The 18,164-nt window shown below is 42.5% G+C and overlaps 1 protein-coding gene across 3 annotated transcripts in view; it reads right to left on the bottom strand.

The window, feature by feature from the left end:
- Tanc1 (tetratricopeptide repeat, ankyrin repeat and coiled-coil containing 1) overlaps positions 1-18,164 on the bottom strand; it is a 222,862-nt gene that overhangs the window by 31,514 nt on the left and 173,184 nt on the right. For all 3 annotated transcript variants that reach the window (XM_090342784.1, XM_090342782.1, XM_090342783.1), the window contains 6 exons: positions 17,490-17,641; positions 14,882-15,113; positions 13,319-13,485; positions 10,376-10,983; positions 6,520-6,628; positions 5,395-5,517 (listed from right to left, as the gene is read on the bottom strand). In XM_090342784.1, the coding sequence (XP_090198910.1) occupies positions 5,395-5,517; positions 6,520-6,628; positions 10,376-10,983; positions 13,319-13,485; positions 14,882-15,113; positions 17,490-17,641 (1,391 nt within the window). The remainder of the gene's footprint in view (positions 1-5,394; positions 5,518-6,519; positions 6,629-10,375; positions 10,984-13,318; positions 13,486-14,881; positions 15,114-17,489; positions 17,642-18,164) is intronic.

An 18,164-nucleotide genomic window follows, 5' to 3' on the forward strand; every position in this document is an offset into this window, starting at 1 on the left:
ACAAAACACTGTTTGCTCTAAATCAAACAGAAAATACATTTTTCTAACAATGAAACAACACAGATTAAACTTTGTCAGTTAGAAAAAAAAACAAAAGAAAATACAGTCTTCTTTCTTTACAAGGGTGCGTTCCTATAACCTATAACACAGGCTGCTTCTATTAATTGTTGTTAGAGACAGTTTCTCATCTACAGATTTTAGAACAAAGCCACTAAACATATGTACATATGTAAATTTTAGCTATTCCAGTATCTCCTATAAGTGTCTAGGTCTTGTGTTCTCTCTCTCTCTCTCTCTCTCACACACACACACACACACACACACACACACACACACACACACACACACACACACATGCTCCTTTAACACCCATTAACATGTCCAGTGCACTTCTTCAAAGGTCCCCTTCAACCATTCCAACCTGCATCCATCACTGCCCCTGCCAAACCCAGGCAGGTCTTCAGGGCTGCCCATTAGATGTGAAAGCCACAGAGACCATGCCATTTATTTTACTGGAGACACATGGGGATCATTAAAAGCTACAGAAAGACGACAGGAATATAAAATGCAGAGTACTTCTGTGATATGTGTCCACCAGAGTAGCTGACAGAATATCTACAAACTGAGCTATGGAGCCCACATGAATTTGCATACCAACAGGTCGGAACAAAAGTGAAACTGGAAGATGGCTTTGCTGCTGTAAAACCTTGAATCCCATGTGATCAGGGCCACCATCTTCCTCTCTGACTTCCTCTTCAAGGTCTTTCTGCACACTTCTTTAATAGTGTGTATCTATACCATGAGTAACAATGCCAACCTGGCCAGGCCTCATGGACTCTTGTCCTTCCAGCTCCTCTGTATCAAATGGGTCTACTCCTTTCTCATCTCTCTCATCTCTCTCATCTCTCTCATTTCTCTCTCTCTCTCTCTCTCTCTCTCTCTCTCTCTCTCTCTCTCTCTCTCTCTCTCTCAGATCTCTCTTAGTACCCTCTCTCTCTCCCCCTCCCTCTCTCTCTCTTCCTCCCTTTCTCTCTCTTCCTCCCTCCCTCTCTCTCTCCCCCTCCCCCCTCCTCTTTCTCTCTCTGTCTCGTGCGTGTGTGTGTGTGTGTGTGTGTGTGTGTGTGTGTGTGTGTGATCTATTTACCTCATCTGCTGCCAGAAAAAAATTTCCTTTGTTGGTACAATGCTGTGGGTTTTTTTTTAAACCACTTAACCTCTCAACCATTTGTGGATCTTTCTGTAACACACCTTTCTTAACACTGCTGTAAGCACTGAAACCACCTGGGAGTGTGAGGTTTCCAATGCTTGGGCTGCACCATGGAGATTCTGACTTAACTGGGACTGGAGCTCTGGCACCAAAAGTTCCCAAGTGAGTCTACTTGGCAGGCAGGACTGTAAATATATCAAGTGATAAAGGCACCTGCAGCCATGGTACAGGTGTGCTAAGCATCAGGTGTCTTCTAGTGGCATCTGGAGAATACTACCAATTGCCCCAGCCTTCAGCTTTCCCAACTGAAAAATGGGGGGAAAGTAGCATATGTATGTACAGGTACATACGGGCAGTGTTTAACCTAGCACTCAGTATCTTGTAAGTGCCAAATAAATATTAATTGCTATTGCTACAATCATACTTTTGTAGAGTCTTCAGACAACAGGTTGCTAGTGACATGGAGATTTGTCCTCCTATCCACAAGGCCTTTGTGTGTCCCAGGCTGTTCATATCCCAGAGCAGCAAGGAGACAGGCCACACCTGGAGTTGTCAAACTGCAAGGGAGGCTACTCCTGTTTACAGCCACATCCAGATGTTCCCAGGCACCTGTGGCCCTTGGACTGTCAGTTTCCAGAGACAAGGCAAAATGCCAAAACAATCCAGGTGATCACGTAAGTAATGCCAGGCTCTTTCCCATGAGCTTTAACAGTGATCTTCCTCAACACTGCAACACATCCTTTCGCCATCTCCACTTTATAGGCACCAACATTGAGGCTCAGAGTGAGTAGGACAAAGGTTAGCTCAGAGCACAAAGCTCATTCCTGTCATGGATGGGTTGCAGCAGCAGTAACAGCTCCTGCTGAGACTTCAGTGTCCAAAGGAAAGTGATCAGATGACTCATTCTCCACATTGCTGTTGGTTTTATTGAGATAGGATCATTCTCCAGCTGACCTTAAGTTTGTGATCCTCCAGCATGCCAGGACTTGAAGCATGTGCCATCATACCTAGCACACCCAGTACATTCTGTTCCACAGTGTAGAGGTTTCTAATCCTCATTACAGGAGTTCTCCTGGGCTATTACTTGGAAGTAGCACTATTATTTATAAATGTGGGACTTAGTGAATGCAAAATACACACAACAAAGTAATGGAGGAAGACTAAATGATCTAACCAAAAGAAACAAGAGAGCACTGGCTAGCTAGGGTTGTGAAGCATGAGTCAGTTCCTTTACGGTTTGAAAATGTACAGTGTCTAATTGTGTTGCAGAATATGACTGACTCCTTCACACCTGGCCAAGAGAAGTCTCCATCTTACTCCTGTTCTCTCCTCCCTGATTACTGCTGAGAAAAAAAATTACAACCTGAATTCTCCAAGTGCACAACCTGGGGTTGGCAGCCAATCCTATGAGGAGGCATGAGCAAAAACAGCCAGCTGGACAGGAGCCTGGAGGCACTGGTGGCAAAGACCCCAGTGTGCTAGCAGGCCAGTCAGGCACAGGCTAGTCCAACCTTGGCTTGGTATCAGGAGGCAAATGTGTTAGAAATCCCTGGCATGCCTCTGAAATTACTAAGTAATCATTCCAGAACAAGTCACTTTAATTTACCAAAGTGGCAAACTGCAATTATTGCTCAAAATGACATTCATTCCTGTATGACAACATTTAATACTCTAAAAAAAGTTCCTTAATTGCATGCATAATTGTAAATTACTGTAATTTGCCCAAGATTCTGTGAAAACCTTTTTGTCCTCTTTGAAAGACAAAAACAACAAAAAAGGATAATGGAAAGCCTTAACATTCTGTAACAGTTACATAATTTCTTGATATGGGTGACACTGGAGATGAAAAAAACTAAGTATAAATGAACTGCTCTTATAACTGCAATGTTAAAGATAAGTTTCTACTAGCGAGAGCCATGTTCCTTTCATTATTATGCAAGACATTTCTGTTTGCTGCTTTAAAACTTGTATTTGTGTGAATGTTTCCCATTTGATTTTCTCTACCTTTAAAGGAAAACTTCTTGGGGAGCAGGGCATAGGTGGCTCATGCCTGTAATCCTAGCTGCTCAGAAGCCTGAGAGCTGAGGATTGTGGTTCAAAACCAGCCTAGGCAGGAAAGTACAAAAAACTCATCTCTGACTAAGCACCAAAAAAGTCAGAAGTAGAGCTGTGGCTCAAGTGGTGGAGTGCTATCCTTTAGGAAACAAGCTGAGGGATAGTGCCTAGGCTCTGAATTCAAGCCCCAGGATCAGCCCAAAAAAGAAAGAAAAGGTTCTTGGGCTTGAGCTGGGGAAGTCAGCAGTGGGATATGTGCCTATAATGGGTAGGGTCCTGGGTTCAAAGCCCAGCACTACCAAAGAAGAAAGAATAAAATAGAAATTTCTGTGCCTACATATTTCTTCGTCAAAGCAGATACTGCCATTTTAATTTCTATTCTGTATTTGTTGTCACATAGATGTTTGTATTCACTAGAGAAAAGCCAAAAGGTGCACTATCTGCTAGCAAGACAAATGAAAATCAGATTATTTTAAATTCAAGTTAGATTACTATAATACAAGTGAAAAACAAATAATTTGAATACTGGTGCTTGAATTCAAGGCATTGTACATACCAGGCAAGTGCATTACCATTTGATCATGCCTCTGGCCCTTTTGCTTATTTGTACTTTGTTTTTGAGGTAGATGGCTTATTAGCTTGGCCCAAAACTTTCAAACTTGTGATCATTTTATTTCTACCCCAAGTAACTGGGATTAAAAAAAATTCTTAATATAGCTTCTTCTTTATGTGACATCCAATGTTTGCCTTTCTTTCAGAGGAACTTCATTATAAAGTAAATGTTCTCTCTGATCAAGAGCAATAGCTTGGAGCTGGTTCTGCACTACACAAAAAGCATCCTGCCTGTCCACCCAAACACACGGGATTAGTCAGGTCACAAACACTGCGACCTACAGGTCTGCAATATGAATGATAATATGCCATGAACAAGGCTGAGATGAATGAGCTGACACTTCTACCTTTGCAAATACAGTATCTGCACCCGAGGCAGCACGGCCTGTCTCTCTCATATTGAGGCTCTACATAGGGCAACAGGATTTGGGTTGATCATCCCCAGACCCAGAGCACAAGTGGATCCTTCTTGTCACCCAAGGATCTCTGGGGAGCTTTGGGCAGTTTTGTGACAACCTTACCCTTCAGACTCACCAGATATGAAGAAGGGAGGATGGGGAAGAGCCCAACTCTAACCAGACATGGGAAACACTTTACTAAGACCAGTGCCTGGAGAGCATGATAAGGATGTAGAGGGTCAAAGAGTAGAGGTACCCAAAGTTCCACGACTGAGCCTCATGGCTTTATCTCCAGCACAGACTTCCTACTTTCCAGATGAGTTTCAACAGAAATAAGATGCCAAATGCCTAGACAATGAACCTGGGGTTTGCACTGCCCTTCGCTGTTTGATCTCTTTGTGTTTTTATGACAGACAGGTACAATAATCATTTCACTGATGAGCCTTGAGAGAAGACTCAGTTCACTGGGAACTGCCCTGCAGCTTCTGCAGGCCACCAGGTACACCAACGGCCTGGGGCTGAGAGACCTACATATGTCTCTGTGGCCTTCACCAAATGTTCGGCCTCTGTGTTTTTGATGTATGTATATTACATTAAATTGGGGGGGAAGACAGAAAGTCTACCTTAAAAAGCAAAATAGAACATTGTGATATGAGAGGTTTTGATCACAGAGCAGAAGTTCTACCATTCTTTCCATAGTCAGCAATCTATGTATACCTAGAGCCTTTAGTCAAAGTTCTTCAGGGAACTCTTCACTTTCACTCATCAATGATTAATTTTATCTGAAGCATGGAGATTGTCTAGATCAGTCATCTAAGACATAAAAAAAAATGCAGTTTCCCTGAAATCCTCTTCTACCTTTGTATCGTTTATAAACTGTTCCCTCATTACATCTACTCTGAAATAGTCCCAACAGGCTCACACAGCAGCCTCAACTCTCCTTATCCTTCTATGGAGCAAAGGTGTATTTTTTTTTTTTTAGGAGACGATATGTACGGTTCACACAGGGAAGTGGGAATTTCTCTGCAATGCTCATGTCACCTAGTGTTTTGGAGTGCACAGTATTGACGGAGGAAGAACAGAGCCAGGCTGGGCTCTGCTCCCAGGCAGTGCCCTGCTCACCTTCACATTGGGAGTGTAGAGATTCCTGAGAGATGCCAGGGCAGCAGACAGCCCCTCAGTGCTGTAACCGATCCATAGGGCTTGAAGATGGCTTGAAGAGATTCCAGTTTTCTTACTGAGGCCCTGAAAACAACCATAGACAGAGTCTTCCTAAACATCAACCTCCAATACAGGGTTCGAAGACCCACTTCAAAAGTAGGCCTTCCCCAGAGGGTATCAGTACATGCTAAACACCAGGCTACCTGCAGGCAGGATGCCTGGACCATTTTCCCTGCTCCAAACCCAAAGGCAATGAACCACCTGCCTTTGTTATATGAAGTGTATGCCTGGAGTGAGGGATGGCAGAGAAGAGAACAGTTACCTTTATGGAAGGAAGATAGAGGAAGACGAAATATAGAATCACCATCTGCAACCACTAGTGAATGAGTCCAGATAGTAACCAGTAATGGCTGATAGCATCACAAAGTAAAGAGGCAAGCAGAAGTGCTGTGTCTCCTGACACAAGAAACTCACTCCTACCATGTAACCCTCATACCTTGCAGGGGGAGGAGGAAAAATGTCAACTAAAACCCCAAAGTGTCCAATACGGGTACCAAATGAAAGGAAATCTAGGGGAAAGAGAAACAAGTTCAACTATCTTCTGAAAAACAAGTACACAACCAGAAACTTCAGGTGGGCCTGATGTGGAACAAATGCCTGAACTGCCATCATTTTGAAGGATGAGGTTGGATAATTAACGGGTAGAAAAATCATTTGGCCTACCCCCCCAAAAAAAAGAGCCCCCAAATAACAGCCAGGTGGCATGAAATCATACAGATCAACAATTCAGGTACTTTGACAATTAAAAAAACAAGGAAACAAAAGAGAAAAAGTAGAATCTTTGGATGAAAAAAACTTACAAAGGGCTTCAAAGGAGGAAAAAGATAAATTCAACCTTAGTATTTAGATGTACTTGTGTGATAAACAACAAAGAAACACCAGGAAGAAGGGGAAGGAATGGGAAGGATAGGGAGGAACAGGAAGTTGTGTTGAGACGTGGTTTAGGTCCTTAGAGATGCTCACAAAGACAGCTAAAAACCTCCCAATCACCAAAGAAGCCTTTCCCTGTATTGGTGTGCACCTCACCTTGAAAATGTGAGCCTTCAGGATGTGATGGCCAAGCTCCATGGTCTGTTGGCGGTTCAGCTTGCCCTCCTGTCTAGAGAACATGAACGCCAGAAGAGCGTGTCCATTCCTACAATAAGAAACACAAAGGTTCAGGACAGGATTTCATTTCATTGCACCACAGATCACTAGTTATGCATATTGCCATATGGCCCATAAACTCTCATCCTGGTGGCTTTATTACCATTCTACAGAATTGGCAGATCATTTTCTCTTTACAAAGATTGCAAATGCTGCTTCCTCTTCCAGCCAGTTTTAAGGACTTTTGGGGAGTTCTATTATCAATCTACACTGTCTCTAGCACAAAGCAAGTCTGTACCTTCAGAACCACCCACTCTTTGCTCATCACTCTCATTGCCTGAGTTGACAGTTTATGCTTGTCATAAAAATACAAACGCTATGAGGCACGGTCTTGTCAAAGTAACAGCATAATCACAATGTCTAGCAAAGTGCTTAATATTCAGCAACTATTTAAATAGGTGTTTCCTGGATGGATGGGATGGGTAAACAGACAAACGCGACAGACCCTACTGACTCTCAGGAATCCCCTTTAAGGTCATCACCACTGAAGCAGACTTATGCTGAAGGATAAAACTTTACAGCACAAAGAAAGAAAAACAAGCCAGGCACTGGTGGCTCACATCTGTAATCCTAACTATTCAACAGGCTAAAATCTGGAAAGTTCTAGCTTGAAAATTCTTTTAGATTCCATTTCCAAAATAAAAAGCAAAAAGTAAGTATGGCTCAAGTGGTAGGGCACCTATCTAGCAAGTTTGAGACAGTTTAAACCCAGTACCACGGAAAGGAAAACAAACTGCAGCCCATTTGAAAATAGCTTATGAGCAGAAAGCCTAGAATTCAAGGATTAGATTGAACACTAGTTCTTGTGGGTAGGCTATGGAGAGACACAAGGCGGGCACTGAACACCATAATTTGTCCCTCACAAATCCAAAAGAATTTGTTTCACTACCTACAAGAAATCCACAAGATCACTAGGGAATATTTTTCTAAACTTACATGCCAACAAACTGAAATATCCAGACATTATCTCAATGATGTTCCTAACAAGATCCCAACTTTGTTATAAAACCCCAAACCATCCTCAATAAAAATACAAATTCAAGCTTTCAACCTTCCCATCTTCCTCTCAGGCTGCTCTCTCCTCTATTTTTTCTTTTAGCCCAGTAGAAGAGACAGCCTAAGAATGGCATGGTTTTTGCCCTGCACTGAAATCTAATGTTTTCCTATTATTCCTCTTTTTCCATTCCTTTTGGTGGTACCTTTAACTACTTTGCATGGAATTCTCTTCTACTCCTTAAAAGTCTGGCACTCTTTTCTTATTGTCATACTCCATCTTTCTGTTAATGAACCCTAATCTTCAACTACTAACTTCTCTAATCTTCAGACAAAGATCTGCCTACAAATTTTCGGAGAGGAAATCTGGGAAAGAAAATATCCCACAAACTCAAATGGCTCGAAACCAAAGCCGTCTCCATCTCCAAATACTCCATACCTTCTGCATCTCACCCCTTCTAAGAGCAGTTCATAATTCCTGAGGTGTAACACTTAAATGACCAGCAACCCCTCAAGTCTACCCACAAGGCCACTTGTCTCATGACAGCCAGACCACAAGCCACATCCACCTTTCTTATAACAGCAAGTCTTCTCTTACCCTAACCCTAGTACAGCAAGTCCATGTTGCTGTCTGGCAAAGCATTGTTGAATACAGAACCCACTCTCCAGAACCTTCTCTAAAGATGATGGATAAAAAGTGATGCTCCGTAGCACAACATTCTCTTGGATCTTCCCTTCATTCCACTTTGTGATAAAAGCTCCAAACTAGATGTGTTGTTCCGAGCCCATGGCCCATGAGAGCACTGATAGCTCCTTGTCAGCAACAGCCTTGTTCTATCTATAATATCCTATCCACTTCTTCCTTATATAAAGACAGAGTGAAAATAGCGATGAAGATGTTCTTGATTTTGAGTCTTTGTATAATGCTAAAGAATAAATAGATCCAGAAATAGTCATAAGTAGGTCTTAGAATCATAAAGAGATATTAGCTGGCATGACTGCTCATGCCTGCAATTCTACTTAGGAGGCTGAGATCTGAGAATCATAGTTCAAATACAGCCCACGCAGAAAGGCCCCTATGAGTCTCTTATCCCCAATTAACCACTCAAAAACTGGAAGTGGCGTTGTGTCTCAAGTGGTATAGTGCTAGCCTTGAGCAAAAAGAGGCTCAGAGATAGTACCCAGGCCCTGAGGTCAACAACAACAACAACAAAAAAAGCCACAAGTGTAGCTGTGGGCCAAGTAGTAGAATGCTAACCTTAAGAGAAAAATCTCAGAGACATGAGTACCCAGGCCCTGAGTTCAAGCATCAGGACTGGCACAAAAATTAAATATATATATATATATATATTAGAAATCTATTGTAAGTACACAAGCACTTATGAAGGTTATCCTTGTTTAAAAAAAAGTGAGCAAAAAGAAGTAAGCAGGAGGCATAATACAAACCTACATCCCTGAAAGTCTTCCAACTTATTTTCATATCTCTATAAATTCGGCTACAGCCTGTCTTCCTAGACAATGATCTGACTTTCCCTGGAAAATAATGTGAATGTTCAAGAAGTATAGTTTCCACTACCAGACAAATGTAACTGTAATCCCTCTATACATTATCCTGACAATACAATTTAAAAAAAAAAAGAAAAAGAATGTGACTTGGCTACCTATGTCACAGAGCATATTTCACCTAGCTATTATAGTCTGACTTAAGTAACCTGAAGTCACAGTTTGTACATAACAATGGCTCATGCCTTCGTCCCAGCTACAAAAAGAGGCAGAAGCAGCAGCAAGGCCAAACTGGCCTTGAACTCAAACAGCTTCAATGTAGAATAGCAGATTAACCTCTGGATCTGTGAGTACATGTAGATAAATTATTTGTGAGGCTCGAGACAGTTTACTTGCTTCGATTTTCTGTACCCTGGCATCTGGTCCACTATAGTCCTGAGGGGATAGCCTACCAGCTTGCTAGCCCTGTTACAGGAGTAGGGGGCAATCCTGACTCAGACAGCACATCTGTGCAATAGAGCAAAGATTCAGGGAGAGGAGTAGCCAGGCACTGGAGGCCCTGGGCACACCCTTATCTGAAGGCATCCACACACTTAAACTCCTAACCTGTCACTTTAATTGGCACCAGGCCACATGACAGAGGCTTGACCTCCATGTCCAGCTGGGGCCTAAACAACCTAGGCAACAAGGAGAGCCACCTCTTGCACAGTCCAGTCTGCAACATTAATACATAGTGAAGCAGCCAGGATGGACCCCTTGCTCTCCTCTGGCCCATGAACACCTCTGAACCCTGGGACAAGGTGCTGCTTGGATTAACTGTGCTACGAGTATGAGACCCAACCCATCCAGGCAAACACTGTGCCAAAGCCCATTGTTTCTAGCACAGAGAGCACATGTGACCTACAGGCAACCTTGTCAAAGTCAGTGGGAGAGGTGACAGGGATCCGAGTGAGAATTGGCAGCTAGGAGCTGTCTCCAGGCACTGCCCAGCTTCTCTTCTACCCAAATATACAGGGAGTACTGAAATTCTAGAAATCAAAAGAAAGAAGCTTTTGTTTAGAAGTAGGGAAAAATTTCCACTGCCCCTCCTTCTGCCAAAAAGCTCTGAAAACAAAAGCAGCAAAACTGAATTATTCATTGTGGGTTGCCTTTCCATTAAGAGCATGGATCACGTTTGAAATCCCTCTGTACATGGCCCAGGAGATCCCAGCAAAGTGCTGACAGGAAGTGCCTGTCGTACCTGGGCTCACACAGGAAGGCTGTGCTTTCCCCATCTGCTCTCCAGACCAGCCATTCCCTGAAGGATGGGTGGCAGAACATGCGGGTTTTGTCTCGCCTCTTAATGAGAAAGCAGGAGAGGGCTTCCATCCTCTGCTGAAAATCTTCCCAGCCTTGCTCGCCTTGGATATGGCCAGCGTTAATAGCTTGAAAGATCTGTTCGTCTGTCATGGGGTGAAGGGACGCGAGGGCCACATTTAAAATAGGAAGTGCCCTTTCAAAGGCCGACTGGGTCATGAACTTCATGTTGCACTGCAGCAGGTAGAGCTCGGACAGAGACACAGGCACCACCTTGTAGCTGGCACTTTTAATGACCAGGTGTCCCCTCTGGAAGAGGTCTAGCGTGAGTTTGAGGTACAGATAGGAGCCGAGGCTCCGCAGCACCAGGTGGCTGCTGACTTTCCCAATGAGGGCGGCGTCGGCCTTGCCATTCAGAGAGATGTTGCTGAGGATGTCCTGGCTGCTGTGTACTCTGTGCTGGACATAGGCATGCAGGTCACTGTGGATGTCCTTGTTGTCCGGAAAGTCATCTAAGGAAAACTTGACGAATGGCAGTGAGTTTATGATTTCCTGCAAAAAAAATTTTAAAAAACAATAAACACACAGCGTTACTCCATAGAGATTCCTTTAAAAAAAAATAGGCAGTATTCCAAGCCAGGCTCACTAGTCTTCTTTCAAGGAGGATTTTCATGGATTACAGGGACTCATTGTTTTGTATTAGAACGTGTAATAGGATAAGGTACAGATAAAAAGCTTATGTGAAAGAAATCCTGATGTGAGATAGGATCAGTGAAGGCTTTCCTAAAGCCCTCATCATGGAGGACTCAGGAGCCAAGTGAGCAAAGGCAGAGCTCCAAGCAGGAGTGACAGCCAGGTTATCCGAACAGAGGGGCAGCATGGCCTTGCAGGTGACCCGATACCCACGATCCTTACACTGTGCAAGTGGCTATATAGCCAGAACAAATACAAGCAACACTGCACATGTAAGAATATAGACAGACCCTGAGATAAGAAGTTTCCCTCTCTGGGCATCAGATACCAGGAAATCTGAGACTGTTCCCCCAGGCTGTGTTGCTTGACAGCCATGAGGTTAAAAAAGAAAAAAAAAAGTTTGCTTTGGTACAGGATGTTGTCGTTCTTTAAATCTAAAACATAATAGTGTGTGTGTGTGTGTGTGTGTGTGTGTGTGTGTGTGTGTGTGTGTGTGTGTCAGTTCTGGGGTTTGGACTCCTGAGTGTTATCCTTGACCTTTTGTGTTCAAGGCAGGTGTTCTACTATGTGAGCCACAACTTCACTTCTCATTTCTTAGTGGTTAATTGGAAATAAGAACCTCACACACTTTCTTGTTGTTCAGGATGACTACAAACTACGATCCTCAGGTCTCAGTCTTCTGAGTTGCTAGAATTATAGGCATGAGCCATTGGTACACAGCTATATTCATTTTTTTTGCCAGTCCTGGGGACTGAACTCAGGGCCTGAGCACTGTCTTTGGGCTTTCCTCAAGGCTAATGCTCTAATACTTGAGCCACAGTACCACTTCTGGCTTTTCTATGTATGTGGTACTGAGGAACAGAACCTGGGTCTTCGTGCATGCTAGGAAAACACTCTACCACTAGGCTAAACTCCTGGTCCCTAGATTCATTTTTAAGTCAACTTTTAAATGGAATAAATACACCAGTGCACAAATCATAATTGAACAGTGCTATTAATTTTCCCAAAGACAAATGTGTACCTAGTAGCCAGAAACAACAACAGCTCCCAAGAAGCCCACATTGCCCCCTAAACCCAGCTTTAAACCTCTCCTACATTCAAAAATAAGCATAATCCTAACCCCTAAAAGTAGAGAAGCATTGTGTCTGATTTTCAGCCCTTCAGTTCTGAAGTATTTTAGCATATGTCCTTCTTTAATGTAATAATTTTTGGAGTAAAGTCACAGTACGATCATTCCCATTTTGCATGAATCTTAACTGAACTTCTGAAATTCAGCCAGGAAGTCTAACACTGGACCATTTCCATCCTTTTCTGTCAAATAATGCCTGCTGACTAAAAAATGACTGGAAAGTATATGAATCAAATGTCCATAAAAAACAAACAACAACATCAACTGAGGTCTAATCCAAGTTTTAATGAGAAAAAAGACAATAATAACTTGATGTTATTTTTAAAAGGCTATCATCCTAAAAGTAGAAAAAGCAAAATCCATCCTAAATGTCTTTCCTAGAAAGGGACAGTATTAAAGGGACAGTGGTGAAGATATAATTTTAGAGTTCAAATGAAGGAGGAGATGGGGGAGATGGGGGCGATGGGGGCGGGGAGGGGAGAATCACACTTTATCTCTGTAAAAGGTACAGCATGTTCAAGTTTTCTGTCTCAGAGTAAGTCTTTAAATCTTTCTCATCTCTCACTTTTCCCTCTTCTATAACACTCTAAAAACCAAAAAGCACATAGCTAGGGTTATAGCTGAGTGGAGTATTGCCCTGCATGACGAGGCACTGGGTTAAATCACCAATACCATAAAACAGAAAACAAGCAAGCAAAATGACCCTCTGCAAATGGAAATAACCACTGGCAGGAATAACTTCAAACTAAAGCTATTCTGACTAGTTGACCAGAAACCATAGCCAATGTATCCTGTGTCAGGGTAAAGCAAGTAAAGCAGGCTCGACACTGCCATTTCAGAAGTGCAGGTACAACTCGATGTTGACAGGACCCTTTCTGACTTGATAAATAGCCTTGAAAGTTTCAAAGGTCAGAGTATTGTCCACCTGGGGGATCTCTGGGCTAATTTTTCAAAGTCCTGACATAGTTCTCAATTCAGCAAAATGGTTTACAACAGGTTAAGTTATTAGTATTGATCACTGTATGAATGGTGACTTTGAAAGAAATTTGAGAATTCTTTTGTTACCTGAAAATTTGTTCTTACAGTCACAATCAACTTCAGCCAGGCAGGAAATTTAGAAATAATTTTGGTAATAAATGAAGAAAGCGTATCTCCATAATCAGGTTTATGAAACTCAGCTTCATTTAAGCCATCTATCAAAATAATGTATTCTTCTTCAGGAATTTTCTGCTCTAAAGGATAAAATCATTTTTTCAAATTAAGAAATTATACATTTCTATAAGATGGCACAACCTAGATGGCACATTTAAAGTGTCAGTAAAAGCTAAAAGGTTTACATATGGTAAAAGTCATGATTTTCACAGAGTTATATTTTCTATTAAATTTATAATGAAAGCTAGAATATAGAACCAAAACAAAACCAATTCTGGCATAAAACAGTTTTCAGAAACACTATGCATTACACACATTAGCAGTTAGTTTCTTAGAAACCGTTGTCACCAGAGTGCTCTGGAAAAAAGTAACAAACACGTCTTTTCCAAATCTGGAAAAGACACTAGATGTTCATTAGAACTCTTCAGGGTCTACCAGGCAAGACTCCTACACCAAGGTTTTACCTTCATAAGCCTAAGTCTAGATTTTTTCTAAAAGTAGTGCTAGTTTTCTGCCCAGCAAAAAAAGAAAGGGTGACATATTTGTTTTTAACCCCCGTCACTAGTACTTTCTGGCACAAGTGCTACATCAGGCATGAAGCCTAAAAGGGCTACCTAATAGCTGAAGAGGTACAGAGCAATGGAGTGGTGGATGAAAAACCTCAAGGCACTAAAATGCCACTAACAGCTTCTACCTTGTAGAATATTGGGAAGTAAAACTCTCAAACAGCAGCCTCTAGAGATGGCTGTACATTTCAACTCAGCTGCTACTCCTCTGCTACCAGGAGTACAGACTATCCAGGTATAGATAGCTTGCAGCCTATAGTTATGGGAGAGAGCAGAAGTTATTTGCCTCCCACAAATATGAGGAACTGTTAAGCTAAAGACAATAATCAGGTTCAGACAAACTCTCTATCTGGGCTTTTAGCCTAAAAGCAGGACATAAATTAGTGAAGATGTCCCCTTAGCTGTCTCTACCAGGAAGCACACCCCAATACCCGGAAACAGAATTAGAGGCATCTAGCCTTTAGTTTCCCTGTATATTTAACTTTCCATAGTGTTCTGCTTCTGAAAGCCTAAAGCTACCTTCTTTTAGGTCTTGATACTTCTCTAAAATATGCTATACTTGGCTGAAAATCCTTTAAAAGCTAGAGTTTGAAAGCCTTACTTTGAGTTAGCCTTCTGCTGAGATTTCTTCCATATGCATATATTACAAGCAGTAATTATTTCTCACTCAAATATCACACTTTTAGAGGACAAGGAGAACATCCCCTTTCCCCTAGAATCATAACTGGCTTCTTAAGAGTTATTCCATCGTTCTGCTCTTTCTGACTGGAGATATCCACTGAAATCTATTCCATCAAGGATATGGAAGGACCAGGTGTGCACTGACTCATCTGTTTCCTCTCCCTCTGAGGACCACAGGGGCATCTGTACTGCTACTGGGGAAGAGGTTGGGGGACTTTCTAGGACATACCATTTCTCAGGCTTGTGAGTGGCTCCAGCACTCCCCTCTTGAAAGCAGCCACGGGGTCCTGCACACAGGATCGAAGGCTCAGCATGCTCTGTAGATGAGGCTCTTTGATCAGGAGGTCTCTGTAGGCAACCAGTTGATGGGACCGGCAGAGCAAAGCTGAGATACTGTGCACAAACTCTGGCACCAGGCATGTGTATGTGTTGTCAGCTTGGCAGTAGTGGTAGGCCACCACCTACAGGGGAAACAGAGCCATCAGCATCATCCCATCCTTTCTATACTTCTTTCCATGACTTCAAACAAGAACACCACTATTCCTCCACAGAGAACAAGATGTGTCGCTCCTATTCACTCAGATTGAGACTAGTTGGCTTAACTGGTTCATTTAATCTTTCCTCAATCCCATGATTCCCTAAACTCTTTGCAAACCGTTAACTGCTGCTACAAATCCACTTTGGTTAGTACAAAATTTGGTACAACTTTGCACTTACTTAGCAGTTACTCATAAAACCTAAATAAAGCCTGTTGGACAGCAATCCTAAGGAAATCCAGTGTTCCTCAAAATTGCCCTCTGTTCTGCAGCTCTGTTCTCAGAAGCATAGGATCCTGTCTGTGGACATCAAACTTGAGCCAGAAGTCACAGATCTCAAGCCTCTGCCTGTCCCCACACCTAGTTTATCAAAATACACTGTAGAGAAGTACAAGGACACTAATGGATGAATGAGCAATTACCAGGATCCTGCCTGTCCTGTGAGGTGCACAAGTGTGGGGAGTGGAGAGGAGGGCTATCCAGGTATCAGAGGATAAGGAGTGATCCCCTTGATATGGTAGAGTTGCAATGGCAGCAAGTTATCTATTAGACATCTCTCCACCAAGGAAAAAGCTCCACATTCTATAGAAAAAAATTTTAATCTTGTGTATTGCCAAATGAGGAAGAAAGAAGGAATAAACGAAGAGAAGTAAAAAAGGCCACACACTTGTGTGAATGTGGTATGTTCTCCACTTTTTTAACATAGAGTCTGAGTTATCGTCCTACTCAAATCTGCAAACCTTACCTTAAGCTGGACAAGCCCCACAGGCCACAGTGTCCAGCTGAGGCTCTTGTGCAGGAGACTAGGACTTCCAAGATCTGGGCTGAGGTCCCTTGAATGCACTTTTAGAAGGCAAGTGGCAGAGCAGATGCAGAATGGCTTATTTCAAGCAAACTTAGAACCACTGTGGGAATTGCACTTAATACTACATTTATCAACCATACTTAGAGGAATGCTGATTGACATTCATCTTTCATCCAAACAGAGATTAACAGGCCCTTACATAGGAACTCCAGTAAGCTTGTGCAAACCATCACAAGATGCTTGGTACAATGATCTTGCATAATATTTAATAAAAGCAGCTTAGCAACCCAACAGCAGGTAATGAAATCAATCTGTAGTCACAGTTTTTTTTTCCTGAGAAAGTGAATTTAAATTATGTGTCATACAGATGTGTATGACAGCACAATTCACTGATTTTTTTTTTACTTCCAATGTGTATGTGATACTATGTTCAGACATGCTAGAATTCCAGTGTAAAATGCATGTAGGTTATGAACAAAAAGGCTGGAGAAACCACCAGAGCAGAGGCAGTTTTGAAATCAGTGCCACAACCACCACAGCAGACTTCCAGATCAGGGCGTGTTCAGAACCAGTGGTCACTGCATCAGAGCTGACCATGCCAAGAGCAGTTATTGTCTGGGGAACAGACAATACCAGGTGGCATGCCTCTTGTTTCTCCTGTACCAATCGCACCCCTGGTGTCCACAAAAGTACTCCTCATTACTGCCATCTCTCTTGGTCCTCTAGCTCCTGGAATTCACATTGCTGCTGCCAGGGGAGATTGACCCAAACAGTTAGCTCACTGGGCATGAGATGTGACCACTTTAATTCAAGAAAGCAATTTAGGAACCAGTGAAGGATGGGAGTAGAAGGAAAGTTCCAGCAACTCTATGATGACCATGCATTAAGGAAGGAAAGTCTGCCAAGTCTCTCATATTACTTCCCAAGAAACCTGACAAAAGAGAAGGATGCAGGGAACCACAGGCCTCAGGCAGCAGTGCAGGTGGGTCAGGTTAGAAGCTCACAGTCTTGTGCTCTGTATGTTGAATTAAAGTTTATCCACTTAAAAGAAGGAATTTGGTGTGAAGACATAACTTTTCTGTTGCTTTTGGAAGCTCATTTGACTTGCTGTTGCAGATAGACAAAAATCTAAAATCTACTGCCACTGTCTTTATTTTCATTAGAACATTATAATTGTTGTACTTTATGGCAATTTTATCAGCAGTGGTTTCTCTTTTAAGCTCCCTATTACAAATGTACTTCTCAAAACAAACTAAGCAGGCCAGGAGTGTGCCCTTTTGATAGAGTGCTTGCCTAACATGCAGAAAGCCCTGGGTTCGATTCCTCAATACCACATACACAGAAAAAGCTGGAAATGGTGCTGTGGCTCAAGTGGGAGAGCACTTCTTTCTCAAAGAAAGCCCAAGGACAGTGTCCAGACCCTGAGTTCAAGCCCAAAAGAAAAATGTTGTTTTTTTTTCTCTTTTATCTAGGAGGCTTCCCCAAACAAAAGTTACCTTAGAAGCAAGAGATTTGACTGCATCCTCTCTTGACCTCTGGTTTTCAGGAGTGTTAGATCCTACAGTCGTTTTCACTGTGTTGAGACCACTTGTGGAAGTACTTGGTGAAAGCAGTGGAGTGAAAGGAAGATCCTGGGTGAGATCTGATGCTAGAGAAAAGATTCATAACATTATAGAATCAGCATACAGTATGACGAGATGTGTAATATATTGCTGGGGTAGTCCCAAAGAATATTTTGTGTGTGTGTGTGTGTGTGTGTGTGTGTGTGTGTGTGTGTGTGTGTGTGTGTGTGTGTGTGTGTGTGTGTGTGTGTGTGAGGTGGGGCTTGAACTCAGCCTGGGTGTTGTCCCTGAGCTCTTCAGCTCAAGGATACTACCCTGGGTCTGGGCATTGTCTCTGAGCACTACAGCTTAAGGCTACTGCCCAACCCTTGAGCCAAGCTCCACTTCCTGTTTTTTTTTTTTTCCTAATATTTAGGTTAACTGGAGATAAGTGTCCCTGGTCATTTTGTGCCCAGGCTGGCTTTGATCCTCAGACCTCAGCCTCCTGAGTAGCTAGGAAGATTATAGGCGTGAGCCACCATGCCCAGCCTAAACAGTATTTTCTTTCTTCCTTCCTTCCTTCCTTCCTTCCTTCCTTCCTTCTTTCTTCTCTTTCTCTTTCTTTTCTTT

The sequence above is a fragment of the Megascapheus bottae genome, chromosome 12 (assembly GCF_031878675.1).
Source record: "Megascapheus bottae isolate mThoBot1 chromosome 12, mThoBot2.hap1, whole genome shotgun sequence".
NCBI classification, from domain to species: Eukaryota; Metazoa; Chordata; class Mammalia; order Rodentia; family Geomyidae; genus Megascapheus; species Megascapheus bottae.